The sequence below is a fragment of the Caloenas nicobarica genome, chromosome 27 (genome assembly GCF_036013445.1).
Source record: "Caloenas nicobarica isolate bCalNic1 chromosome 27, bCalNic1.hap1, whole genome shotgun sequence".
Classification (NCBI taxonomy): domain Eukaryota; kingdom Metazoa; phylum Chordata; class Aves; order Columbiformes; family Columbidae; genus Caloenas; species Caloenas nicobarica.
Window position 1 is genome coordinate 1,448,012 of NC_088271.1, and position 26,754 is coordinate 1,474,765.

Below are 26,754 nucleotides of genomic sequence, written 5' to 3' on the forward strand. Positions count from 1 at the left end.
TACTCCAGGCACACCCCGAGAGGAAGAGCTTCGGGTCCCCAGGGGCTGCTGGTTTTCTGGTCCCTTTGCTATGCACCACATTAGCAGCAAATGCACGAGTCCGTCGTGGCAAGAATCTTCCTGCTGGGCAGATATTGAGCCTTCTCTTTAATTGCATGTTTTTGGGAGGAGGGCAGAAGGAGGATGGGGTGGGGAGCAGAGAAAGGAAAGGAGTGGTGTCAAAAGAGTTGATAAATTTACTGGCCTCTCTGTAAATCAACCTGAAGCAGAAATTCTTCCTCTGGACTTTCCCTTCACCTGAATAGAAAGGGAGGAGGGAGGGAATTGGGAGATTAGCAGGACAGCTATGCAAACCTCAGACTCTGAATTGCTGTTGCTTAAATGTGGAGGAAGGTGAGCCCAATGAGAAGGGACCAGGATCGGCCCTCCCTCGCTCCGAGTGCTGGCTGCTCAGAGCGGCTCCCACCTCAGGCAGCGCTTCTGTGGCCCGGCAGGGTCCCACCTTTTCCCTGCTGCTCTGTGATCCTCGCGAATCGTGGCATTGTCCCTTCTTACCCTGGAAAGCATCCTCTGCAGACCCAGGGCACACGTAACAACTGAAAACAAAGCTGTTGGGTTTTAAAACCTTTTTAGGAAGACAAATGCTTTTTGGGAGCGGTCAGAAGGTAGGCTGAAACCTCGCTGAGACCGTAGGCAAGCGATTAGAACCCATCTGCTTCTCAGGGCCCTGACTGCACTAATGGGTCTTAACGGCCTTGACCAGCCTCACCTGTGGCTTCTGCCCATGGACCAGGGGTCTGGTTACAGCTCAGGCCTGGCTCTCCAGTCCTTGTCTGGTCTGAAGTGCCAGTCTTCACCTGTCCTGTCCAGGGATCCTATTTTCTGGACTCCAACCCTTGTGTTGCCTTCCTATCCTGATGTCGGTTCTGTTTATTGTTCTCGTTATAGACCTGCACTGGACTATGTCTGACCTTGTTTGCCTTCACCAGACCTGATCTTGATTTTGACCTGCAGATTCGAATCTCTGGCTTGGCCTTGGGCCTCTGCCACAAACTTGATGACGATGATCTAGACCCTTGGTCGGACCTGACCATCATCTCCGGGCCTGTCTGTGTTCCTGCGTTCAGCTCTGACCTCCCACCCCGCGGGAGCAGCCAGACCTTGCTGTCGGAACGGCGCCGGCTTTACCTGTGCTGCAGAAGTGACTCCTGCTCGCTCACTGCTGACAGTAGGGATGGTTCGCATCCTTGGGTCGTTTTAACTGGACCTTCAAACGTTTCATACCAATCTGGAAGCCGTTCATGGCCTGGATAGCAGTCTGTGCACTGGATGGGTTGTCAAAGCTTACAAAACCTGAAAGACAGGACACAGGCGCGGGTAATAATAGCACTGTAGGTGCCGTGCCCAAGGCACCAGCGTCCTCGCTATCTGTCACGCTTCCCTTGCCCGCTGGCACCAGCACTCACCAAAACACTTGCTCTGGTTGGTGGCACGATCCATGAACACCTTGGAGGAAATGATATTGCCAAAAGGCAGGAACATCTGCATCAACTCATTGTCTCCAAACTCCTGAGGGAGATGGTAGATGAAGAGATTGCAGCCTTCAGGACCTGCAGGCACCGGGGCAACGGGGAGGGACAAAACAGAGAGCCCCGAAGGGGAAGAGAAATGGGCTCAACTCAGCACAGCACTGGAAGAGAACCCTAGCGCTGTCTCCTCCTGTCTTGACCTCCCCTTGCTCGTCTCGGTCACTGGTCCACCAAGAGTTCTGAGGGCTCTCCGAAAGCAGCCAGGAGGCAACATGCAGAGCTAGAATTTCTGGAGATTCACAGCTTGCCCAGTTCTGACACGGGGCGCTGGACACAACCCTCTGAGTGTCTGGGTTCTGTTTTGCTGGAAGGAAATGAGCTGAGGTGACAGCTCCTTGTTCACAGCTCTCCCAGTCCCAAGAGAGCTGCAGACGCTGCTCTGTGAACGTGCTGCTCTAGCGCTGCTGCCCACAGCTCTGCAGTGGCTGCCTTCAGCCCGTGAGCCACAGCCCCAACTGGAAATCTCCTGCATTGCCACACATCCAATTTACAGGCTGACCTGGTCCTGCCTACCCCTTCACTTGCTCCCCGTGAGCGCGAGGAGCTGCTCCCTCACTGACGCCTGCTGTACAAAGCACGAGCAGACAGCGAACACCTTTGCCTCCAAACTCTGTCCAGGCCAGTTTTGAAATAAGCCGAAAAACAAACTCATGAGGCTAGAAAGGCTGAAGAGAGAGGACAGTACATTGGAGAGGCTGGTTTGACTGGTACCAGTGTGGTTCTTGCACTGGAAAAGCTGGGGAAGAAAGGCTCTTTTCCCTGCCTGCGTAGGGAAGGTGCTGACTGTACCCTTTAGTGTCAAAGCTTGGTGTTCTAGTGCTTGCTGTCCCCCTTGTACTTGGCAGTATCTGGCCAGGCATGAGCTCAGAAAGTTTGCACGACACGCATCCTGTGAGCCCTTCCAGTCCACCCACTGCAGAGACACAGTTGGTTCTGTAACCCAGCTCCAACGTTAAAGATTATCAGGGACAAAGGTTAGCGCTGTCTCCTCCCCACTGGTTCTGCGGTGCAGAAGATGAGCTACACCAACCCCTGCTCCCCCGGCCCCAGCCAGACGCGTTCCCAGCCGGTCCTCACCTTCTCGCTGCTGCTGCTGCAGGATGGGAGGTGGCTGAGGGATGCTCTGAGCAATGGGGGTGATGGTGGTGGTGGGGTACACAGCTGCATTCCGAGGAGACAGAACAAACTGCTTACCTGAGGATCTGGTCAGCCACACAGGGGCCTGGGGGAGACAGGGGAAGCTGGTACCTGCGTACTGCTGGACTCCCGTGAAGGCTGGGTGCAAAGTCTCCGCTACCGAAGGGCTCTGGGCTGCAGAGAACAGCATCATCAGCAGCACAGCAAAGGGAACCACTCGTGTTCTGTTTCCCTCTCCCCACCCTCCCGCCAAGTGAGTCTCAGTGCCTGGCAGGTACAGAGCTAGAAAAAGGGTCCTGTGTGGGGAACCCAGAAAAGAGGAGCTAATTGCAGTTCCAGAAGTCTCTGGATGTTTTCTGGGGGTTTGGTTGGGGGGTTGTTTGGTTTTGTTTTCCTGCTCTCTGTACCTGAGTACGGCACAAGGCCGTTGGTGTAAACTGTTTCCAAGGTTGGATGCCCGTTCGGGAACGGTATCACTCCAGTGAATCCATTTGAAATGGGTGCCACCAGTCCCGGCACGGCTGCTGTCCCCAGGAGAGGCGGCGAATGTAGCCCTGCAGAGCGAGAAGAGACATCCCATGAGCTTCACGGTCCCGCCAAGCCTGCACTCCCTCCTTCCGTCTGCCCGGCAAGACCGCTGAGTGCGAAGCTTTTAATCTCTTCTAGTTGGCACGGGGAGGTGAAAGCCTAGTGCTGGTGACAACCTGGTGCTGGAGCCTTCCCAAAACTAGGAGCAGCACCGGTGAGAACAACGTGTGCGGCATCGCTAGTCCTGGCCGCTGTCAGAGCTTTGGGATGGAACGTTTCTAATCCAGGTTTGTACAGCACCTGGCATGATATAGCCCTGCTCGTGACAGGTGTTCAAATCCAATATGCATTATTACTGATATTATTACTGTGGGATGGTGACGATGAATAATAGCACTGCTGTACTCAGAGTCAGGTGCAACCCTGGGAACCTGGTCCTTCTTTACTGTACCAAAAGGAAAAACTGCAGCAGAGCAGAACAGCAGCAGGGCAAGAGAACGCGTGTTGAACGCGTGAGGGTGTCAGGGAGGCTGCAGAAGTTTGTGCAGAACGAGGGACTGCCGTCCTCAGCGGCTGCGCGGTTGGAAAAGCGTGGCCTAACGCAGACGCTGAGCCCAGAGGGATATAGGAACCGTTCTACCTGTCTGAGCACCGTGCTGGGGCAGGTTCGCTGGCAGCGAAGGACTTGCCGAGTGCAGCCCCTCACCTGATGCTGGTGCGATGGGAGCGGCTGGCAGCCCGTTGAGACTGACGGCGCCGATCTGCTGGATGTGGCACGGGGAGAAGGCGACACCAGGGCTCAGGTAGCTGCCGTGGGAGGTGGAGAGAACCGTCGTCTGCTGCTGCATCAGCTGCAAGGCAGGAGCAGCAGTCAGGGCCCCGGGCTGCCCAGGGCTCGCTCCACTCGCGGCACCGGCGGCTCCGGGGCTCGTTCCGCCCGTCTCCGCTCCCTCCACCGCTCCTGCAGCACCCCGACCGCAGCCCCCACCGCCTGCCGGGCACAGCAACGACAGCACCCCCAACCACAGCCCTGAGCTCCACCACTTCTTCTGGGGCAGCGCCAGGTGTTCGGTAACAGCTTTGCCTTGAGGAACAGGGTTCCAAATCCCTCTCCTTTTGCCCAGCCTCAACAAGGAGACCGCGCTGCTGGGAGACACACGGAGCTCACTCCAGTACGTGCACAACCAGGTGTCCATCCGGGGGACAGGGAGGGAAACTGTTGGTGTATGGAATTGTGAATTTAAGAACCGATGCATCGTAGTTCACCCCAGCAGCACTCGCTCCTCTCAGTCTGATTCAAACACAAACATAATTGTTAAGCTGCATCTCCTGGGCCTGTGAGGAACCTCGGATGCAGCATCTACTGCTCCAAGCCCTGCACCACTCGAGCATGAGCGACACTGGGGTTCCCTTGGCTTCCCGGGGGTCCCGGCTCCCCAGAGCTGCCCATGGCAGGACATTCGGAGATGCTGTAAGGAGACCCAGCAAGGAAACCCCTCCCTTCCATCCCCATTTCCAGAGATACTAGATGGCATTTCAAAGGGCTGATGCCCCCTCGCTCCGATGGGGACACTGTATGCATTTGAGAACTGGCTACGATCTCTTCTCCAGGAAAAGGGAGACCAAAGACTGGGATAACACAAAAGAAGAAACAATCAGCTCTCAGGTCACCACCTCGGAAAGAAGGAGAGAGAACCAAAACGAGTGGAAAGCAAAAAGGAGGGAAAAAATCTGAAAGAGTGGGAGACAGGCTGCACCTCGAGTCAAGGGGAAAGCCAAAATGAAGGCACAGAGCAGGAAGGCCAGTGAAGAACTGGAGACAGCAATGAATTTACAGGCACAAGTGAGGAGAAAGAAGAGGCAGATAAGCAAGGAGCACAGCCTAGGCCTGACTGGCTTCTTGTCGTCAGCAGGAGGTTCTGAAGACTGGAGGGCACCTTAAAGACCGAGTCTAGAAGGTCTGGCTGCTCTCCTTCCTTACACATCCTGGACCATAAGCTAATAAAGTACTTTCTGCAGTAAAATCTCACTGTGTAGCCCATTCCTGCCTCCTTCACCACGGCACCATGCCCGAGTTAGCACCGTCTCCATGACAGCAGGAGATCCACCAAAACGATCACCTCATGGCTGACCCACGGCTACAACCTCAGACCTCGGGTCCGGCTTGTGGATTCCAGGGCTGGACAGACAAGATTGGCCCTTGCAGGAGATGCTGGTGTCTGCTCAGGAAGGGTCCTCTCCTCTAAACCAGCCTTGGTGCTTGGAATGGTATAGCTGTTCTCAGCCTCATTACACAAGAAGAACCAAATAATCTGTGTTGGAAAAATTCTGTGTTTGGTTCCCAAAATTCACCAACAGTGTAGCACCTCATCTGTATTATCTCTTTTCTTTTGCTACTCCATGCTCTCGCCACACACTTCAATGGCATTTGGCAGCCTCTGGGGATTCATTGAGAGGAAACAGCAGTTGAGAAACAATTCCTTCTCTGCCATGTAGATGGACAGGAGACACACCAAGTAGCCACTGAAGCCAGAGGTGGAAGAGGTGTCCACATAAATGAGAAGAAGAGTAACACACTAACAGTCACAACATTTAGTCTCCTTTTCAAGAGAGAGGAAAGCTGCACAGAGTGGGCTGCTAAAGAGCTCAGTGCAATGGCAGAGTTCTTACTCTTATTCTGAAATTTTTTTAACACCTTTCCCTGTCTGAATTAGAACACTGGGGCACATAAGCTCTTGATTGCTACTGTTGATTTTCTTACTATAACTATGGTCATGCCCTACTAACATCTCTAAAAAACCAGTGGTGTAACAGAAAGGGAAAGCTAACAGAAAGTCCAGGTAATGTTCACAGACTGACCATAGGCAGGTTCTCTGCTGCGAGAGGGTTTTCCATGAGAAGAAGAGGTTTCTTTGCACTCCTCCCCTGGAAAATTACTTTTGGTAACAGAAGCTACTTTTGAGTTCTTTGTTTGACAGAAGCACCTCTCACGCCTTGAGCAATTTCTGAGCCTCCTTCCACGGCCTTTATACTTGGTAGCGGAGACCTGAAAGTGACAGTCATCAAGGTGCCAGACCCAGAAAATGCTCCACCACAGCTGATCGGGGACTTGCTGAGTTTGGGACCTACCTCGAACATCAACAGCAATTACCACCATCACTCCAAGGCAATGAGGTTCTCTCACTAAGATCCAAAGCACAGCCAGACTCACAGAGGGAGCCAGAACGGCTGGAACACCTCTGACCTTCTGCTACCCACTGCTCCAGCACCAGCACCCTGCAAACCCCCGTCACACCAGAGCAAAAGCCCTGGGAGCCAAGGAATGCACTGGGGGAGAATTTCAGCAGAGAAATAAAACACATGAATCTGGGCCCAGGGCTCGCACGGCTCCAAAACCAAAGAGAGACACACATTTGTGCCCCGGGCCCAGAGGAGGAGCTCACAAGCTGGCAGACTGCCGTGTCTGGCAGACATCACCCACCAGCGATCATGGCTCTGAGCTGTCCTCAAAACAAGACTGAAAGACACTGGGTGATGCTTGACCTGTTCCCAGCCACCTCCGCCAGCCTGCATCACACCAGAGAAATGCAGCCTCACTCTGAGAAGGTCCCAGTGCTCTCCTGTCGCCCCTTCCAGGAGAGAAACACACAAAGACTGGGCTGCTGGCTGGAGACACTGGAGCCAGGAACATGTGCCGGGAAGCCTTAATGCATTTGTTAGAGAGACCCATTTGTGGTCTCCCAGCCCAGGTACGGTGTTGCCCCACGGCCAAGAGGGCAGCCTTTCCCCCCCCACACCCCCGTGATACTCACAGCCTGCGCATAGGCGCTGTATGGGCTGAACGGCAAGGTGAGAGATGGAGTGAATATCCCCAGCTGCCCCACCATTTGCTGCATACGACGGAGGGTCCTCTCCTTATCTGTGTCAGCAAACTTCACCACTAGACTGGAGGAGGCACCCTAGGCACAGAGAGGAGACAGAGAGAGGAGGCGGGAGGGAAAGAGGCCACGGGACAGCCAGCGAGTCAGCAGCCAGGCAAGGTGGGACAGGGCAGGACAGGCAGCAGAGAGGAGCGGGAAGAGGAGCAGAACAGCAAATATTGGTGTGAAAGTGCTTGGGAGCTGCCTGGAACCCAGGCTGTGCCCTTCCCCATCCATCCATCCATCCATCCCTTCCCCTCACCCTGAGCCTTGCACAGCTGCACAAGTGCATGCACACACCCCTGGCTGCATTGACCGGGTGATGGTGCAGCCAGGAACACCCAGGACATTGTCAGCCACAAGCACCATCTTTCGACCACCTTGAGCTTGGCTGGGTAGGCAGAGCGGTTCGTGCCAGCTGGAAATACCCCTGCTGCAGCAACGCACTGTCCTACCCATGAGGTGCCCCAACCCAGGTTAAAGATTGTGAGAGATCACACCTGCTGCTCCCCTCACACAAGAAGGCACAGCTGCAGCTACACAACCCCAGAGAATTCACAAAGCATTCCCATCCACACCTGACCTGCCTCAGAGGCCTCCTCTGCTGCCTAAACAAGAGAAGGCGGGGAGTGCGCTCAGACACCGGAGCCCTGGCTGCTCCCGGTGCTGAATTGTCACCTTGCGCCCTGCTCGGTTTTGACCTATGCCAATAAAAATTCGTGGCCTGGTTCTTGGCTCTGGTTTAGTTAGCCCTTGTAGTGTCTGTCACTACCAGTATGGACAGACACAGAGACACACGCCAGCCCAGGAGACAGGATGGTTCTCAAAGACAAAAGCACAGATGCGCACACTCCACCCCACTGCCCCCCACAACCACACGAGCTGGAAACTGCAGTTGAACCCATCGTGGTTTTGGACAGTGAGGGGAGGTCCCCGCAACAGGGTGATGGGAAAAGGATTAGGAAGAGGGTCGCTACCCTGGCCTTATACTCACGGGCATCGTCTGGCTGCCATGGAGCGCGTGGATTGCTGCCTGAGCCTCTGTGTGAGACGAGAACTTTACAAAAGCACAGCCTGGAAAGGGACAGAAAGAGCACAGGAGATTGCAGAGACAAGACTGCTGTGAAACTGCCCCTTGCCATCGTCACGCAAGAGACAGGATCTGGGTCTCAGGCAGGGCAAAGGAAAGCCACCCCAAGAAAGCAGGGAACAGAAAGGATGACTCAGCCCAAGCCCTCCATCCTGAAAAAAACAGGAAGGGTCTCGAATTGCTAATTCAATTATACACTCTCGAGATGATGTCACACCTGATTACCTCTCCCCCAAATTCTCTATGCACTCCTAAAGGTGCGAACAAACCCCTCAAACTGCAGCCCCAGCCCGAGCCAACAGGCTCGCTGGTGATCCCTGTCACTCAGCTGCTCGGCATTCTCTGCTTCCCCTCCTTCCACCTCCGTCTCTGCCCGTCTTCCCCAGTCCTTCCTGCAGCAGACAACTCCTCCTGCCCTGTTCCCTGCGCCTGGCTGGGACGTGGGTTCCCACAACGATGGGGTGGGGGAATAAGTGCCCCAGTGGAAAAGAGACACAGGCGAGCGCTACCTGAGGAGCCGGGAAGAAAGGGCACGACACACATAGGGGTTCAGACCTTTGCTGTTACCATCAGGTCCACGGAGCACAGTACATTCATCAATGACCCCAAACGGTTCAAAGAGCCGGAGCACGTCATCCTCAGACTGCTGCTTATTTAACATGCCCACAAAGAGCTTCCTGTCCCCTAGGGGCAAACAGAAACATCAACCTTCTATGAGGCTTACAGTCCAAAGCAGGAGGACAGGGACACTTCAGCACAAACCAGCCCAGTGTTGAGAACATGCCTGGCGTGGAAATGATTTGCTGTTGGTTGAAATGCAGGATCCTCCCAAGCTCCTCACACCTGCAAAGTTTTCTGTGGCTTCCCTGTCCTATCCTCCCCAAAGGAAAACAGAAGATTAAGAATTTCCTTCTATTCATGAGCCCCTTCCTTTGAATGATCCAACACAAATGGTAATGTGAAAAACTGCCTGCACAGTTATACCTTTATTGAAGAACATGCGAAGTCCAAGAGGTACCTGAGGAATAGAGCAGACCAATCCAGGCAGGGTGAATAAACTCCAGGACCCTTGGCTTCTGTTTCCTTTTCCTTTTCTCCAAGATCGCTGTTTCCACAGCTGCTACGTAACTGAGCATCTCAGCTTCAATTTGCCCTTCCCTGCCCCAGTCTAACCAGTATGTCCGCCAAGCTGTCCTCTAAGGCCTGGAACAAACCTTGGCATCCCGAGCCCCAGTTTGCCTCACCACAGGATCAGGGATCAGCCAATGCGAGACAGTTGGGCGAGGGCCAACACATCCAGGACTTGGAGCTCAGGGTCTTTCTGGGCCCCTCCAAGAAGCGAGGATTACGGTTTTGTCTGGGATGGCCGAGTGTGGAGGTGGGAAGAAAGGTGGCAGCGCTTTCTCCATCAGCGCACACCGGGGCCCATCACACAGCCTGATGCCAGCCAGCCAAGCACAAACACAGCAGCGGCTGGAGCAACATCCTCCACAGATTGCTGTCAACAGCTATTAAAATAGCACAGCATTAAAAACCCAGCCTAAATGCCAGCCCAATCTCCATTTTTGCAAGGACATAGCTGCTGCAGCTACAGAGTTAACGCCCCCACTGCCCCAAACATGCATGGGGAGACATGACCCATAGGAGCGGATGTGTCAGGATATGGCTTGGGAGGCGCAGCGAGAGAAGATCCCTTATTGTTAGCGACAGGATCAGAGGGGCTGGCTTCAAACAAAACCAATGTAACACGACGCACGTCAGGGAAAATAGCAAGGAAGCCGCTATCTGTTTGAGAGTGCAGTGACCTGAAAAACAACGGGTCTCGGAGCTACAGCAGCAGAGCAGGCTGCAGGGGCGGTGCTGTGCGTACGGCAGGGATGGACGACAAACATACATCCACGCTGCCAGCAAAGGCCCCCCAGCCCCTTCCTTGCTCCCCTGGGCTCAGAGGACGGTTCCCACCCGGGTATTTAAGCCAGCTGCCCCCCAACACTGCCCTGCCACATACAGATGCTTGGGAACACATGCAGGAGGTGCCATCGGTCCCATGCAGAAAAGCAGATGCACACATACCTTAACAGACAAGCACACGGGCTCACACGAGCACGGGAACATGCTCACACATTGACACAGCCCAGCAGGTGCCTTCAGAGACAAATTCCTCGGCGAGCACGAGGGACGTGCAGTCGTGTGCTGTGTTCCACCACGCGCACACCACAGGGAGCCCCTTTGCGCGGCTGCACCGACCCCAGCGCCCGAGCACCAGCTCCCGCAGGCGCTACATGGACACGCAACACGGGTGCCACCGTGATCCACCACAGCTCAGGGCTCAAAAGTGCTGCACCTAAGGCTCTACCCAGTCCCAAGCAGACACTCCTGATTTATATCACTTGAAGTGGCTGAAATATACGGCCTTGTGTATTTTTTAAAGGCCAAATTTCCCAGCTTCCCCATTGTCATTACTCCCCGCATAACTAAACCTGTGGGAATTTCATCCCCTTCCATTTTCCTCGCGGTTCTTTCTACATTTCTCCCCGCACCCGCACGACAACGGTTGCATTCCGGAGGCACTATTTCTGCTGATCGAACCATCCAAACTTCAGTGATCTGGCAATGCCCAGTAATCCCCAGCCAAGGCACAGGAGCTGATAAACCAGGTGCCGCACAGCTGCCCTCTTAGCAGCCAGACAGCATCTGCCCCCATCCAAGGGCGAGCTCCGAAATGCTGTTGGGCAAACCAGCCAAAAAATAGCACATAGAGAAGGTGAAAAATCTGACTGGGAAAAAATGGGACTAGTCAGGATCATATTTACTGGGAGGTGGAGAGGAGAATGGAAACTACAGGCGTTTGTGCTCCCATCAACATCAGCTGGTTCGGCTTTGGGACAGGACATGAGCTCTGCAGTGTTCCCCCTTCCTCTGCTCTCAATCTCTACCGCAGGCCTTATTTCAGATACGTGCACCATGCTCTGGCCTTTGGACTGCAAACACAGCAGGAGCTCCTCAAAACAACACGTCACCATTTTTCCTCCACTTTCTCTCCAGCTCTGGTTTTTCACCCTCTGACTGGCCGCTTCCCGTGCTGTCCAGCAAGCAAGAAGATTGTCTCTCATCTCTGACTGTTGAGTTCCCATGGAAACAGGCTCCGGGTACAGTCACCCAGGCAGCAGGAGGAGGCCAGTGCAGAGCAGGACACCGATGAAGACACCGCAGGAATAAGCGAGGGGTTAAGGCCAAATGCTTTGGCCACGAGAGACAGAAAAGAGCACACAAGCACTGGACGCTGCTCCTCTTTAAACCCATTGGATTTAGGTCATCTGGCCAACAGCTGTGAGCAGCAAGGATGGGGGAAAGGGAGGAAGCTCACTCGAGCAGTGGGCTGAGGATGGGACGCAGCAAATCTCCTCGGGTATGCAGCGAGATTCCTTGTTTCTAAGGCAGTGCTAATGCTAATGGGCTTGGGGTAGCTGTCGTATCACATCAGCGCAGCAGAGTGTTCCAGGTCTCACAAGAAGCACAGACAAGCTCCCCCTCGCTGCTTCTCCTCCTGGCGCCCTCAGGCTCACATCAAAGCAGGAAAGAGCGGATAAAGCCTGTGCCAGCATCGCAGGGCCCCCTCTGCAGCGTCGTTTTACTAGTGAATTCCTTCTGCAAGGTGCAGTAACCCTGAGCGTTCAGATATCCCCATACGGCCCCTGCAGGGCTTGGCCAAAACTGCCCCTTTGGCACAAAAATTAGTGTTTCATAGACCAGGAGACAAATTCTGGTGCTCTAACTTCATGTTCTTAATTCAGGGTGCTTCATCTGAGAGATGTCAATCCCTGGGGAGGATAAGAGAGGTTCCCTTCCAGGGAGCAGAGCAAAGCCTCACCCATGCAGAAAGCTGTTCCCTTGATAAACTCCTAGTCCAAGCAGTTTTGTCCTGCCCCAAGTCTTTCTTATACTTCCTGCCAGTATAGGGCTGTTGCTACAGGGAATGGTTCATCCCACATCAAACTTGCTCATCCGCTTCTCTGACAAGTGGAGCATCCCAACAGAAACCTTTCGGGAGACCCCAGTCCCTCCTCCTGCCCCCCAAATCCCTGCCACACACAAACGTCCCTCCGTACAGACTGTGGGGAGGGGGAGGCCAGGTCAGGACCCTGTCTCTCTGTTTCGGTGCCCCTCACAAGCACAAAGCTGCCAAAGGAGAAACAAGGAGAGATGACAACTACCTCCACGGCTCTCGCTGTCGGCCGGTTTCACTTGAATCGGGCGCGCCATCTGCAACGAAAGAGAAACGTCGAGGGTTAGAGCCCAGCTGCCTGGCACATGGTGCTGATGGCACCAGGATGCCCCTTTCTGCCTGCTGGGCAGAGTACGAGGATGGCAAAAGGGAGCCGAGACATCATGATTGTGACCAGCACCCTTGGAGAAGGGACCACGTGGATTTCAGACTTCTCAAAAGCAAACCTGGTGCTTTTCCCTGCAGGGAACAGCTCTCCTGGAAATTCCTGCCGTGCAGAAACCTGCACCTCCTCAGACACAGCAACTGGCGAAGAAAGGACTCCAAGGAAGTGGAACGGAGAAATAAACTTAACAGCAGAGTCAATTATACTGTTAAGCGGTATTATTTTATTGACAGCCCTGGGGAGCTCTGGGGATCATCCTCCGTAAGTGCTCCAAACACTGGATCCTCTTGTGTTGCTTATATTCACATAATTATTAAATACGCATGACAATTTTTGAAAATTTTGACATACAATACATCTATACTAAGAAATAATTGGTGATGTTAGTTATAATTGTTTAGTTTCTTACTTACAATACATCTATTACTTATTAGTTAAATATAAACTGCACTCTGCTTCTAAACAATGTTTTACTTAATCTTCTGTCTCCCTCTTGTCACGCAGAAGGATCAAAAACTTGAAAAATATCCCCTCGTTTTGCAGGTGGTCAGAAAGCAATGATCATGTCAATTGGCTAACGACGGGTACGTCTTTTGTAACTTAATCACAGTCTGCACGAATTTGGCAGCTTCTCTTCAGAAGCAGCTCGTCCCCAAGAGACTGGAGCCTGAGCAGTGGTCCATGTCTGTGAGCTCTTCCTCGTCCGCCCTGACTCAGCGCAGGCACGGTCACCTCACCTACCTGAGCCACTTATTTCCTTGCAGGAGGGAGGACAGAGCGGCTCTGAACTGGCGAGGAGCCGTGCAGGAACATCGCTCCCCTCCCTAGCCCTCAGCATCACGGCTCTGTGCGCAGCCGGCGGCTCTAAACAAGGGCAGTGCTGCTCTCCAGCAACACCTCCTGTCCACAGCCAGAACGCTCAGCTCCAAAGCAACAAAATTCCTCTTGCTTGGCTGCGAAGAAAAGCTGTTTATCTCTCTCGCACCCATTAGTGTCACCGGCGATAATCCAGCCACAAGCAACGAGCCTGAGGGGTAGTTTTGCTCGTGTGATATGGGGATGCTCCAGGTAAGACAGAGCAACACTCCTCCCCAGGAGGAGCTGCATTCAGTAACCCACAGCTTTAACCATCTGATCTGCAAAGCAGGGTACGAGCCTCATCTGCTGGAAGGTATGCACGCCCCGTGCTGCCCAGAGAGGCAACTGATAAGCTGTAGCCTCCTTCCCAAGCTAGCAGGATCCAACCGAGCCAGACCCTCCTCCAAGGAATGGTGTACAAGGCAGATTTCCACATTCACAGCACATCTTACTGTGTCTCTCAGCATCACTCACAGAGGCTGACGCTGACTTGCATCAGTGACGATCATAATAAAAATCAGAGTATCACAGGTAAGGCCTGCACACAAGTGGCAGGTCCAGGCATAGTCTGCTTCCTCTCAGGAAAAACAGCAACAAAACAGAAAATGAAATCAAGCTATAAAAGTCACCAACCGAAATGTGTTCAGAAGCCAGCACGCAAAACACGGACCGCCGTCCGTCTCCAAGCGGCGGCTGAGCCAGGCTGGCCACAAACCAGAGGCAGAGCCCACGTTCACAACAGCCGGGGGAAACCTGCGAAGCACCTCTGCGGCGCGCAGGACGGAGATGCCAAGCAGAAGGTGCCAGGCTGCCGTGGCACGGCACACCGCTGCCGGGGCGGCCAGCTGGCCGCCAGGCAAGCAGAAGCCGGGACCAGCCCCAAGCCACAGCATCCCTGCCCCGGGGAGCGACACGGGGCTGCTTGGCAGAGCAGACACCGGCCGGCAGCTCCCCAACGGGCAGCAGTGCCAACTCCATCCCCAGGACTTGCTGCATCATTATGGGGAGAGGGAGAGGCTCAGGGTCCCTCTCCCACTCTCAATCAGATTTGCAAAGCCCGTTACATCCCGCTGTGCTGCCACGTGGCCCCAGCACATGCAGCACTAAGCACTTGCCAGCCCCTGGGCTGCTGCTCCCCCCAGGAGCTGCCAAGGACCAGGCGTCTCTTCCAGCCCATAAGCTGAGAGGAACGTGGGGCAGGGGCTCAGACGTCGCTCCAGAAAGCCTCAGATTTCCTCGCTGAGTGGCAGCAGGAGGCGCGACGGCTCCTATTGCTGCTCACAGCCTGTGGCAACACGCCTGTGCCAGCCCAGGCCGGGGGTGTTGGGGCAGCAGGATGGGTGGGAGAAGGCAGGCAGCCCAGATGTGTGCTCGGAAGAGAGGGCTCGGTGCAGAGCCAGGATGGGCAGCTGGCCACCTCACTCCCCACTGCTCCCACAGCACCGAGAAATAGCTTTGTTTCTACCCAGGATGCAAAACTAGGATTAAGCTAAACAGATGGGGAGGGAGATGGAGGGACAGACTTGGATCTCAGCTTCTGTGAGGAGCAAACCCATCTGGGGGAAGGGAGGGAGGGAGGGATGCCAAGCGTCACCCCTGCGTGAGCACGGAGCCACCCAGGGGTGCTGGGTCGGAGGGTGCGGGGCGAGGAGCGGGGAAGGATGGCGGGTGGTGAGAAAGGGGGTTCGGTACCTGAGGACATCTCCGTGTCCCCTCCCCCAACAGGGCTGTCACTCCAGCTCCCAGCACCTAGGGTAAAGGAGGTGTTGTCATGGAAACGGTTATTCACCACATGGAACCTGACATTTGTGGTTGCCATGGAAACCAGCTCTTGGGGGCATTCCCTCTGCTTTGCACAAAAGAGACATTTTGATATGATCTCTGAGGAGGGGGCCCCCTCTACCCATCTGTCCACCCCTCTCCTTCCCCCGTGGCAGGGACCGCTGTGCAGCTGCGGGTGCACCCCAGGGCCCGTCCCCGGGACACGAGCCGCGGCCGGTCCTCCGGAACCGCCCGCCACGGGGAGCGCACCCCACAGGGTCAGGGCCCCCCGGGGGTGACGTGCCCGCAGCAGGACCACCGCACGACGCCCGCAAGAGGAGCCGGCGCCAGCACGGGGACGGTGCTCAGCGCTGGTGCAAGTCTGGCTGTGCTGACAGGCAGAGCTGGGGCTGCCCAGGGGGAGATCCTAAAGCTCGGAGAATATTTCTGTTTCAAAACCACCAAATAGTCATTGGTAAAAAAAAAAAAATATATATATATATCTGTAGGTAATTTTGACTTAAAAGTCAGAATCCAGGCTGCCATTCTTCCAGGACAGCCTGAGCCCACCAGCCATGGGCGTCCCCCTCCCGACCCAGCGAAGCTCCTCCTGCCGCTGGCTGCCGTGGCTTCGATGAGACAGGGCGAGTACTTGTGCCCAGAGCCTGACAGCAAGGGACACCTCCAAAGATGGGAGACACGAAACCGAATCGTCTTGGGCAGGAATAAATAATCAGTCCTGGGTGTCTCTCACTCATTACAAATGCTGGCTTGCAGCGTGAGGGGGTGACGGACCAGTCTCGTCTCCTCAGACTTTCACTGTGTTTTTACCCAAAGGCTTCTATGAACAGGACACCACCACCTTAATCTAATTAAGTCCCATGTTGCTGCTACAGATGAACAAAATACCCAAGCAGAGGTGTGAGCCTACAAATGCACAGCAAGCCCACAGTTGCGTTAACTCAACAACATAGGTTGCAGAGCCTTGAGAAGTGTTTCTGTAGGCTCCGAAACTTTGTGTACGGATCTCGGACGAAGAGCTCTGTCCCCTGCAGAAACCCAATGTACAGAAAGGACGGTCAAGCTTTACCCCTTCCATTTGAGGGACACAAAGAGTACCAGGACAGCAGGCAGGACGTGCTTATGGCTTGCACATCAAACTCTGGCCGTACAAACTCCTCTGGCCTCTAACCATCATCTCGAGCTGCACAGCAACCAGAGAACACACCTGATTCTTAAGAAATCTCCCCCGCCCTTGTAGCACTCCTTGGATCAAGGATCTAGGGAAAATTTCTGGCCCCGCTAAAGTCAGAGGAAGCTTTGCTATTGGTTTCACCAAGGCCAAAATGCACTACTTCTCTCACTGCACCCCAAAAAAATCCCTTGTAGAGGCGAACAGCTCCCCGCATTTACACCCACGCCCAGCACGAGCTGTCACCTCAGCAATCTGGCAGCGTGTGCCCCAAGGAGGAGCAGTGGCCTCTTGTTCTCACCTCCTCAGCTTTCAAACTGCAAAAGCTGGATAGAGGGAGAAAGGCCCCTGGGATGGCAGGGCAAGCCTCTCTGTTAATTAGGAGTAAGTGATGTAAAATAGCCCCTCAGGTGCAATGCAGGGGAACCTCGCGGCGTTAAGTGGGTCAGAGGCAGAGCATGAAACGCTCAGTGCGGGCCGGCTCCTCCGGGACGCCAGGAACCAAAAGGCATCCGAGGCCGCGGGCAGAACGAGGTCCTGGGCTCTCAGGCTTCGCAACAGCGGGCTGGTCCTCCTCTGACCGGTGAAAAATGCCCTGCCTGAACGACCACAACCACTTCTAGCTGTGCAGAGCACATAAATCTAAACGCTGATTTGCTCATTTGGATTCTGTTTCTCGCTAGGAATGCAAGCAATGACGGATAGGTGCCAGTCTCGGTGCTTGAGTCTCCTGCTTGCACCTTTCCCCTGATATCTCCGTGCACCTCAGTCCCACCCAGAAGAACCATCCTTCCCTGAGCAAGGGGAGTTGCCTCGCACAGAAACACGAACAGTGTTAGCACCAAGCACCGTTCCGGCACAGCTCTAAAGGTTGCTTATGAATTCACCCCATCCAACACCATTATGAAGGAGACAAGGTTAATTATGAGTACTGTGTTCCAGGTGGAGGAATCAAGGCACGCAGCGACGAAGGTCACACGGGGAGACTGTGGCAGAAGCAGCTGCGAAGTCCAGAGCTCAGAGCACGCAGCTCCTGCCTCCTCCTGCACGAGCAACAAGATTGTTGGAGGACTTCGCCCAACCGCTTCGCGTCACCAGGAAAAGGAGTCACGAACTGCAACTCCACTCACAAGTTCACTCCAGAGGTGTTTTCCCTAACCCCAGCACGGAGGGCAGGGAAGGTAACCCCCATTCCCCGCCAAAGCTGAGTGACCGCAGGAACCGGCAAGCAGACACCTGAGCAGCGTGCAGGCCACAGCACACACAGACTGGCCGCTTTGCTTCTTGGATCCTCTGCTGCCCTGTGTTCCTTTTCCCTTAACACAGTCAGACATCCCTGGCCCCGCTGTAGCTAGTGCTGCTCTGGGAGGAAGGCAAGCGACCCATCGCCATGACTCAGAAAGCCTTTGGATCTCCCTGGTGTCTCCATGGAAGTGACAGCACCATTACTGTGCATTAACATCAGACAATCAGCGGGAAAACCAGCCCGACACAGCAACTCCAGCCCCCATCGTGTACGTGACTGTTGGGTGGACACATTTAAGCGCTGTCTCCCAGGACTCCGTGGTCAGTCTGTGCTCATGTTCCTCCCACCTTGATGTTTCAGTGCCCTGCAGGGAAGTCGATCTTCCCTGTTGCCCTGATCTCTTCATGTCACTTGTGATTAGTGCCACCGAAGGTCAAACGAGCTTTTAGGTGAGCAAAGGAAACTCCCAGCTTTCCCAAGTCTTTTTCTACAGGTGCCGGCACGGGTGTCTCATGGATGAGCTGGAAGGTTCACACACTGCAGTCGGCCTGGGCCTGACGGGGGGTACGGGCAGCTCCTCAACACAGCTACGCGCCCACCTCCGCTCCCCCCCACGGCAGGTTAATTACTGCAGCTGGGGAAAGAGGTCTCTGCTAATTTAACACACTCGGGTGGCTGCGGACGGGCCCGAGCAGACAGCAGACGCCCTCCACCCCGGCTGCTGCGCGCAGGCCGAGCACACCAGTTCCCATGGCAACCGTTAACATCCCAGCGGCACAAAACCTCCTGCAAAAACAACGAGCCCACGGGAAAATCCACTGAAAACGGGCCCGAGTCCCAGTGCCACCGTAAGAACCCCGCGAGCCGTCTCTTTGGGCCGAACAGCAGAAGTTACGGCTGATATTAGACAAACGATTTCACTTTGGGGGCGCTCACAGACGGAGAGAGGCCCAGCGCCGCCGCGGGATCTCCTTGCAGATATCGGAAAAGGCCCTCAGCGATCTGATGTAGTTACCCCTGCTTTGAGCGGGGCTTGGCCAGAGACCCCGGAGGTCTCTTCCAACATAAACTGTTCGGTGATCCTGTATCCACGCTCGCAAACACTCGTACCAAACGGCCCTGGGGAGAGGGGAACGCAGACACGCTCGGGAGCGTGGGTGCCTTTGCAAAGACGAAGGTCTGCGTGGGCTGGTTCGCAGGTGAGCTCACCGGGAAACACGTCAGCTTCGGGAGACAAAAGTCTAAGCTCTCTGCTATAAGGAGACGCGAGCGCTCGGTTGTGCAAGGGGCAGCAATTTCTAGGGAGAAAGGGAGGCCCCTTGTGCACAGGACAGTGCGTGCATTTCGTCAGCCTGTGGGAATGAACGCTGATGTTTCATTTCATTATCCTTCCAATTCCATAGGCAGCAGGAGACACTGTTTGCCTTGGCAGCTTGCTCTCCCCCTGCCTCTCCAGGGTATGTACTTTGCCGGGCTGCTGCCTTGCCTCACTCCCAGCTCTCAGCCCCTTAAACCAAACCCCCACCAGCGCAAGCATGTGCGATTCTCTCTGCAGCGAACGGGTGCTTCTGTCGTTCCTTGCCCAGGGGCTGCTTTAGCCCAGTACCTTCATGTCCTGGAGCTGCCATTTCAATGAGACGGCTTTGACGTGCTCTCTTCTACTGACAACGTTGCACGACTCTCATGAATTTACTGATATTGTCTATCGAACCTGCAGGATGGACACGAGAAAAAACTTCTCCACCCTGCCCTGCCCAAAGGTTCAAACTGCAGAGGCCGCTTCAAAGATTAACAACCAGAGTCCAGGTTCTGCCCCCAGGCAAACCCGCAGGCCGCCCGCCCCACTCCTCGCGTCTCCCCGCTTTGCCAGCTGCAGTACCCTCTTGTGTTCACACCAAGAAACTTTCAGAAATGCTGGTCCGGGCTGGCTTCTTGTACAAAAGAGAGGGGGGAATGAGACGCTTTGACCTCTCTACTGAGATCCCTCCAGTCACCTGCGCTCCCTCGCAGCCTCCCGGGCTGCAGATCCCGACAGATGGCTCGGGACGAGCCCTGGCTCCCGGCGGCACGGGAGAGCCTGCCCACAGCGCTGTCCTCGGCTCCAGCTCCGCATCCACCCCTGTGCCCAACCGGCTGAGTTAGTGCTGCAGCATCTTAACCCCTGGTGCATTCCCAGAGTCTCTCTCTGCTCTGATGCTGCTGCGCTCTGTAATTTTCCATTCCCGTGTCCCCGCTCTCCCAAGCTGTCACTGCATCCATGAGTTCTCCCCCTGATGCAGCCACATTTCAGTACCCCCATCACCGCTCTTAAACTGCCCATATTCCCGGCTTGGATCAATACCAATTTCTGCCACTTACTTGCCTACCTTTCAGCAAGCCCTTCTTTGTTCTGCATAGAAATAAAACTGTAACTGTACCTTGCCAGGAGAATTACTTTTTTAAACCTCCCCCCCTCCGCTTCCTCCCTCTATTCTTCTTCCCCTTCTTCTTCAGGAGCAATTTTATGTAATTTGCAACTGTCTGGCTGCAAATGAAAAGAGACACAAAGCGTTTCTGCGAAATATTGAAAAGCTGGCTGCTTTTCCCTCAAATTTCACTTAGCGAGAGGCTTTAACTTGGTGTGTGATCACTGCGTGTCATTAATAACCTCTCCAATTCCTTTCAGAACTCGGCAAAGTGAAGGCACAATCACGAATCAAAGGCACGGGTTATTGAGATATAATATCGTTTCGCGGAGCCAGGGAGTGGGGAGAAGGTGAAACGCTGCACTGCCAGGCTGGCTGGCAGCTGAAGAGGACACGAGATTTAGGAAGAAGCATCAGGGCTTGATTCCCTCTCTGCTTTTCAGTTCCAAAGCCTTTGCTCTGTTCAGCCTCCGTGGGTTGTGTCTTTCCCCCAGCCCTGTGGACTCAGGCCACAAAGGGAGCTGGTTTCTATTTTGTTCCTCAGCCCGTCTCCATCTCTGTTGAGTCTCTGGAGCCCATCAAACTGCTTTGTTGAGACTGAGTCAGACTTCATTGTGCAGCTCCCCAGCCCGGCTTCAGGGAGCAAAACTGGGGAACACAAACCAGCACCTTTGCACATCCGGGATGCAGGAAGTACCGCTCCTGCCAGCTCGCCGAGGATGCACTCCACCTCTAGGATGCTCCATCCTCCCTTCCCCAAAGGGAGATTCACACATTCGTTACCTCCAGACTGCACTGACAACAATTCACCAGCAACACGGGTGTTTTAGACAATACACAGCCGACAGTCTTCTTGCTTTACACCCTGAGCACACTAGCCATTAAAAAAAGGAGGTGAAAGCCAAAAAATCTGTCTACCTTCAGAAAAAGATGCTAAGCCTTACTGTCAAAAATAAGCTTTTTTGAGGTTAATTCTGTTTAGCTACCATACACCCAACAGTCCTCAATTTAAAAATAAATGAGAATTTTGATCTCCCAAAAGGAGAACTTGCCAGAAATGCCACAAAAGCAAACAGAGACCATGGTGATTCCTGTTGACTTACGTGGAAAACCTACAATATAAATAAATATAAATATAAATAATATAAATCCTCAGGAAAGCTACACCGCAGGTATAGCCCTGAGGGAACAATGTAGCAGCATTCTTCGCATTAGAGCTGGAGGGTCTAAGCAAAACCTCCGTGGGCACAGGCCGACCCGGTGACACACTTGGAAGAGAACTCGGAAGGCCAAGAAGTGCCAAGACCAACCCTATGCACATTAGGATGGAGGTCTGCTCCGTTCTGGTGGTAACTATCTTTAAAATTACCAAAGAGCGAGAATCCTGCCTTCTTGGTCACTGAGGAACTTTCCAAAAGACAAACTAAATGTGGTGAAGTCATGTATTGCCAGCCTGAAAATAGACAGCTCCAAATACAGCACAGCTCATGTTCATCTTAATCCTCAAGCTTAATTACACCACATTGCTCATCAACTGTCTCCAGAAAAACATGTTTGAAAGTACTCAGCTAGCACAGACTTCTTACTGTTCCCAAGCAGTTTCTTACACCTCCTTTAACATAAAAAGCCTTTAGATCCCCACATCATAGATAAATCGCTGCTTTAAATACTACTCCATGCAGCACCTTGTAACCACTGAGAGCACAAACAGTAGACAACGCAGCAAAACATGCAACACATCCCCGCTGTAGAACTGCAGCGAAACTGAGATTGAATCCACCAAGCCTCACACGAACCACCTCTCGGTCTCTCCACAGGTGCCCGGGGGAGACCGGCCCGTCTGCTCCACGGTGTGACAGCACCGCACCGTGACTCATCACAGCTGCTCCTGCATCCTCCGCCTTGTTCTTACAGACTCTGACCTCTTTGCCTTACACATCAGCTCACACCGTGTCTGAGCACTCGCTTATCTGCACTCCTCCCTCTGGAACAGTGAAGATCCTAATAAGTGGTAATTAAGTTACGTGCATCTTCCAGCCCCCAAATGCCACCACAGGCCCATGCAAAAAGGGAGCACAGGTAAGCAAACGTGGAAAATTATGTTTGCGTGTGGAGGCTTTGAGGGGAGCTACAAGAGGTGAGGGAAGCTGTTTGGAACTGTAGGGGTTAAAGAGGAAATGTTATGGTTAAGAATTCCTAACCCCTTTCCAGAGACCTCTGGTTTACGTTAATTATTCTGTTGCCTTGAGCACTCGGGGCCTCCTGTGAGCTTCTGTCTATAAGTACCAAGCTCCTCCGCCTACTCACTTCCAAATGAATCCTTCAACGTGCTTGATCAACCCCCTCAGCGCAGCAAGGGAACTGCCCCGGCAAAGCTCTCAAACCGTACCAAAATGGGAATGGCAACAATTCAGAGCTCCTTTCAGCTCACCGGCAGGTCCCAGCGGGACACAGGGACCTGTTTCCACCTGCGGTCCCTGCTGCGCTTTGCTCCCAGCACCAGCTGGACCACGCAGGACCCAGGAACACGCCACAGCCAGTTCAGCAGTCTTGGTCCCACCTATATAACCCATTTTTCTTCCAAACTGCGGGATGTGGCAAGCGTATTTTTTTCTTCTGAGAAGCTGATCCAGCCCAGCCACTGCACTATATATCATTCTGGGTCCTGCACAGAGCCATCCAACAAATTGTCCGGGCACCCTGAAGGTCGATGGCAGACTAGGAGTGGATGTGGCAGGAAGTTCTGCACAGCCGGAGGAAAAGGGTCTGGTACCTTTGTCTTGTCTCCCGTGAGCTCTCCAGCATGCCCACTGTGCAGGCTGGGCCCACGCACTTCACCCCAAAGCCACAGCTCCCTGGCGACAGGGACGGGGAGCTGAAGATGCCGCATCACATCCCAGAGACCAAAGAGCAGCAGAGAAACAGGGCTGGCTGGAGGTACACGGGGCAGCCTTGGCAAGGTGGAGAAAAGAGCATCAGCTCTGTGAAGAGCAGAGCTGTGCTCTGACTCCCACGCCCCTGTTCTAACCCCCAAACCACATTTCTCTTTCACGATTCACTGGGACTTACCCCTGGCAAGGTCTTCTGTTCGTGCAGCGCCGTCTGGGCTTTGATGGCAGAGTCTCTGGCACAATACGTGAGGAATGCACAACCTGCAGTGGGCACAGCAAAGCGTCGAGTGAGACGTGCAATTGCACAGACACCACGTTCCTCGTTGGTAGCAGCAAGTGACCGAAGTACAAGAACTACGGAGGCTGCTCCAGCAGATCTCCATCCCAACAGCTCTGCTCGGCCCTGGCTTTTTGATGGGGAGTGGGGCAGAGGAGGAGGCTTGCTAATTAAAGGTGCAAATGTTACGTAATTTGGATGTGTTGAAGGCTCTAGGGTAAAAGACAAAGAAACAACATTAAAGGACCTACAGGGCCCATCCAAGGTCTGTTGAAGTCATGGAAAAGGGTCCCAGTGAATCAACTTGAATGAGGTGAGAAACAACAGGAGAGCAAAACATAAGCTAATGTTGCCTGTGGGAGAAACAGCCCAAAACACAAGAACCAGAGGAGCTGCAAGGACCAGTATGATTACTGATTTAAAAAAAAAAAAAAGGCAAGGAAAGAGGGCAAGTGTCTGGGATTTTAGGCTCATAAGAGAGCTCCAGATTCACGGAATCGTGGAAAGCTACAGAAGAGGAGGCCTGGCTTTCTGTGCCATACATACAATGGGCACAAACACACACAATACACATACGCACGACAAGGGAAATACAGAAAACAGCAAAGTATCATGCATTCTGCAAGGGCCGACTTAGGAAGACAAAAAGCACATGGAAAAGGCCAGATCCTGACATTCTCAGTCAAGATTTGACACATCTTAGCCTAACACTGGAGCCAAGGGAGAAGGGGAGGAACTGCAGCCCCTCCAGGAAGAAAAGGGATCATCTTTGGGTGCTCTGACGCTAAGAATAATCAAATGAAACTAAGCAAAGGAAAAATTTGGCTGGCTATCAAGAAACATTTCCTAGCAGAGAGAGATTTATTAGACTGTGGAATGATGTCCCCAGGGAAGCGCCTGGAGTTCCATCACTTGAGTTGTTTCAGATGAGGATGGGCAAAGCACTAGAGAATAAGCTAGAACGCATCTGACCCTCTCACTCATCCCCCTCCTCCTCGCGGTGGCATTTTACATGCTAAGCAAAGGCAGGACATGTCCCTTTAGCTTTTCCACATGTCCTTCCTCCCTGGGAAGGGCCTGGCTCCACGCAAGCTACACGGGATTATTGCAAGACGAGCCGCTGGGCTTTACCAGCAGCACTGGCTTCTCACACAACCGCTTCTCCCCATTCAGGGAAAGAAAGGGAAAAAGCAGATGGAAGCTACGCGTGAGCTGTCAATTGGATCTCGCTGCAGATCAGGAAACATGGGGAGAGAAAACTGAATCTGCTGGTACACCTGCCTATTCCCAAACCAGGCGGAGGGTCTACATGTCAACTCATGCCACCAGGAAAGGAATCCAAACCTTTTGCTATGTACGAAGCAGGACAGGGAGCCTGTTCAGCCTGGAGAGCAGGAGCTGAGGGGAGACCTTCTGATCTCTGACCTGCCTGAAAGGAGCTTGGAGCCAGGGGGGTCGGGCTCTGCCCCCCAGGAACAAGCGCCAGGACCAGAGGAAACAGCCTCAAGTTGCGCCAGGGGAGGTTGAGGTTGGATCTGGGGAACAATTTCTTCCCCAAAGGGCTGTGGGGCATTGGAACAGGCTGCCCAGGGCAGTGCTGGAGTCACCGTCCCTGGAGGGGTTTAAAAGACATTTAGACGAGGTTCTCAGGGACACGGGTTAGTGCTAGAGTTGGGTTATGGTTGGACTTGATGATCCCGATGGTCTCTTCCAACTGAAATGATTCTATGAGAAGGGCAGAGGAAACTGCGTGTGGCAATGACTGTACAATAGCCCCCAGAAGAACCTACGCGTGTCAGCGGCCATTCCTGGATAGAACAGAGCACCAACAAGCCCTGACCAACACCTGCGTCCGCTCAAAAATGTCAAAGCCAAAGGGATATATTTATTTTGCTGTGGGAATCTTGCATTTAGCAGCAAGTTAATGTCACATAGATCTGGCTAATAGCAGTGCTGCCCCCTTTCACGTCCATATCTAAGTGACAGATCCCTAGAATCTGTCTCCTGCCTGGAACCTGACCTCAGACCACACAGTCTGTATTTAACATGTCAACTGACATGAAATGTGCAATTGCCTCTCGCCTTGGGACCCTTCTCCCCCTCGCTGCGTTTGAAACCTGGCTGGTCACTGCCAGACGGCAGCAGGTTCGGGCTCAGTCCCTTGTACACACAGACACACAAGAACATGGCGATTTGGTTCTGAAGTCCCAACCAGACACACTTCTCCAGCTAAATTCAACCCGGCTCCCACAGGCTTCCACAAGGAAGCGTTTTCCTTTTGTTTTGCGGCTAGATTTGGCCTTTTAAAAATAAACTTATTTTCCTGTTGTTCCCCTCCCTCTCTGTTCAGTCCGGGACAGCTCTGTTTGCTGCAGCACTCACAGTTTTTCTCACCTTTCCTCTTTAATCTGAAACCGGAGGCATCGTGACCGAACGCAACTCACGTTCCCTCCAGTGCACCAACACACGACCCCATCGCAAACCGTTCCGAGGCACCGAGGCTCAGGCCGAGCCCCGGCGGCGTTCGGAGCGCCCGCTCCCTGCGGGTTCGCGCTACGTGTGCCGGGGGCCAGTGCCGCGGCCACGCTCTCGGATCCGGCAGCGAACGAGCTCCATCAATTCCCAGTCGTGGCTGGAGCTGTGGCGATCACAAGATCCCCAACACCTGCCGGGTGGAACCCTCCACAGAAGGGAGCTGACGCTCTGCACACCGTGGCTTTCCAATACAAACAATAAGTACAGCTAAACAAGCCTCCCCAAACTTTTAAGCATCCACTAAAGGTTTTCTAACGAAGACAGACCCCCGCCTCGTCTATCCCAATCTAGCATCAATAAGGCCAAACGCCACCGGTAACAGAGTTGCGGCCGGTATTTTCTGCCGCGGATTTTCTGCCGTAGCGCCGTGTTCCTGCCCGTGAGGTCTGAGCCCCCGGCGGGTGGCGGCCGCTTCCCCAGCGCCCCCGTTCCCGCGACCCGCCCCGCTGCACATCGACGCCTTTGTCACCGCACCGGCGACAGGCCGCGGGCCGCCCGCAGCGGGCAGGGCTCCGCCGAGCCGCCGAGCCGCGCCCCGCCGAGCCGCCCCTTCCCCGGCGCGGCGGATCGGGCGGCGACGCGCGGAGCCACCCCGGGGGCGCTGGGACCCGCCGCCCTTTGTGCGCGCCCCGGGCCGTGCGGGGCCGCGCTCACCCTTGTGCATGCCGGTGTAGCGGTCCTTGAGCACGGTGAGCTCGTAGATCTTGCCGAACTGCTCGAAGAGCGGCTTGAGGTCCTTCTCCTCCAGGTTGCGCGGGATCTGCCCCACGAAGAGCTTGATGGCATCCAGGTCCTTCATGCTGTCGGGCTGCGCGGGGGGCTCCGCGCCGCCGCTGCTGCTCATGGGGGAGGCTCGGCGCGGCGGCTGCGGCGCTGGCGGGGGGAGCGGCGGCGGCGGCTGCCTCCTCGCCTCGCCCTCGGTGAGTCTGGCCAT

At 54.3% G+C, this 26,754-nt stretch overlaps 1 protein-coding gene across 2 annotated transcripts; it reads right to left on the bottom strand.

Annotated features, from left to right (window-relative positions):
* Window positions 1–63: 63 nt before the first annotated feature.
* Window positions 64–26,754, bottom strand: CELF5 (CUGBP Elav-like family member 5). 2 transcript variants are annotated; one of them, XM_065652746.1, is made up of 13 exons: window positions 26,475–26,754; window positions 23,187–23,269; window positions 12,476–12,527; window positions 8,820–8,948; window positions 8,169–8,248; window positions 7,067–7,213; window positions 3,961–4,105; window positions 3,134–3,280; window positions 2,838–2,900; window positions 2,667–2,750; window positions 1,467–1,610; window positions 1,189–1,353; window positions 64–145 (listed from the first exon to the last, which is right to left on the bottom strand). In XM_065652746.1, the coding sequence occupies exons 1-12, from the start codon at window positions 26,752–26,754 to the stop codon at window positions 1,217–1,219; spliced, it is 1,491 nt and encodes a 496-aa protein (XP_065508818.1). In that variant the 3' UTR covers window positions 64–145; window positions 1,189–1,216. The 2 variants fall into 2 exon arrangements, with proteins under 2 accessions (XP_065508818.1, XP_065508820.1); XM_065652748.1 differs by lacking the exons at window positions 64–145; window positions 1,189–1,353 and having other exon boundaries at window positions 1,553–1,569; window positions 3,134–3,202; window positions 26,475–26,619.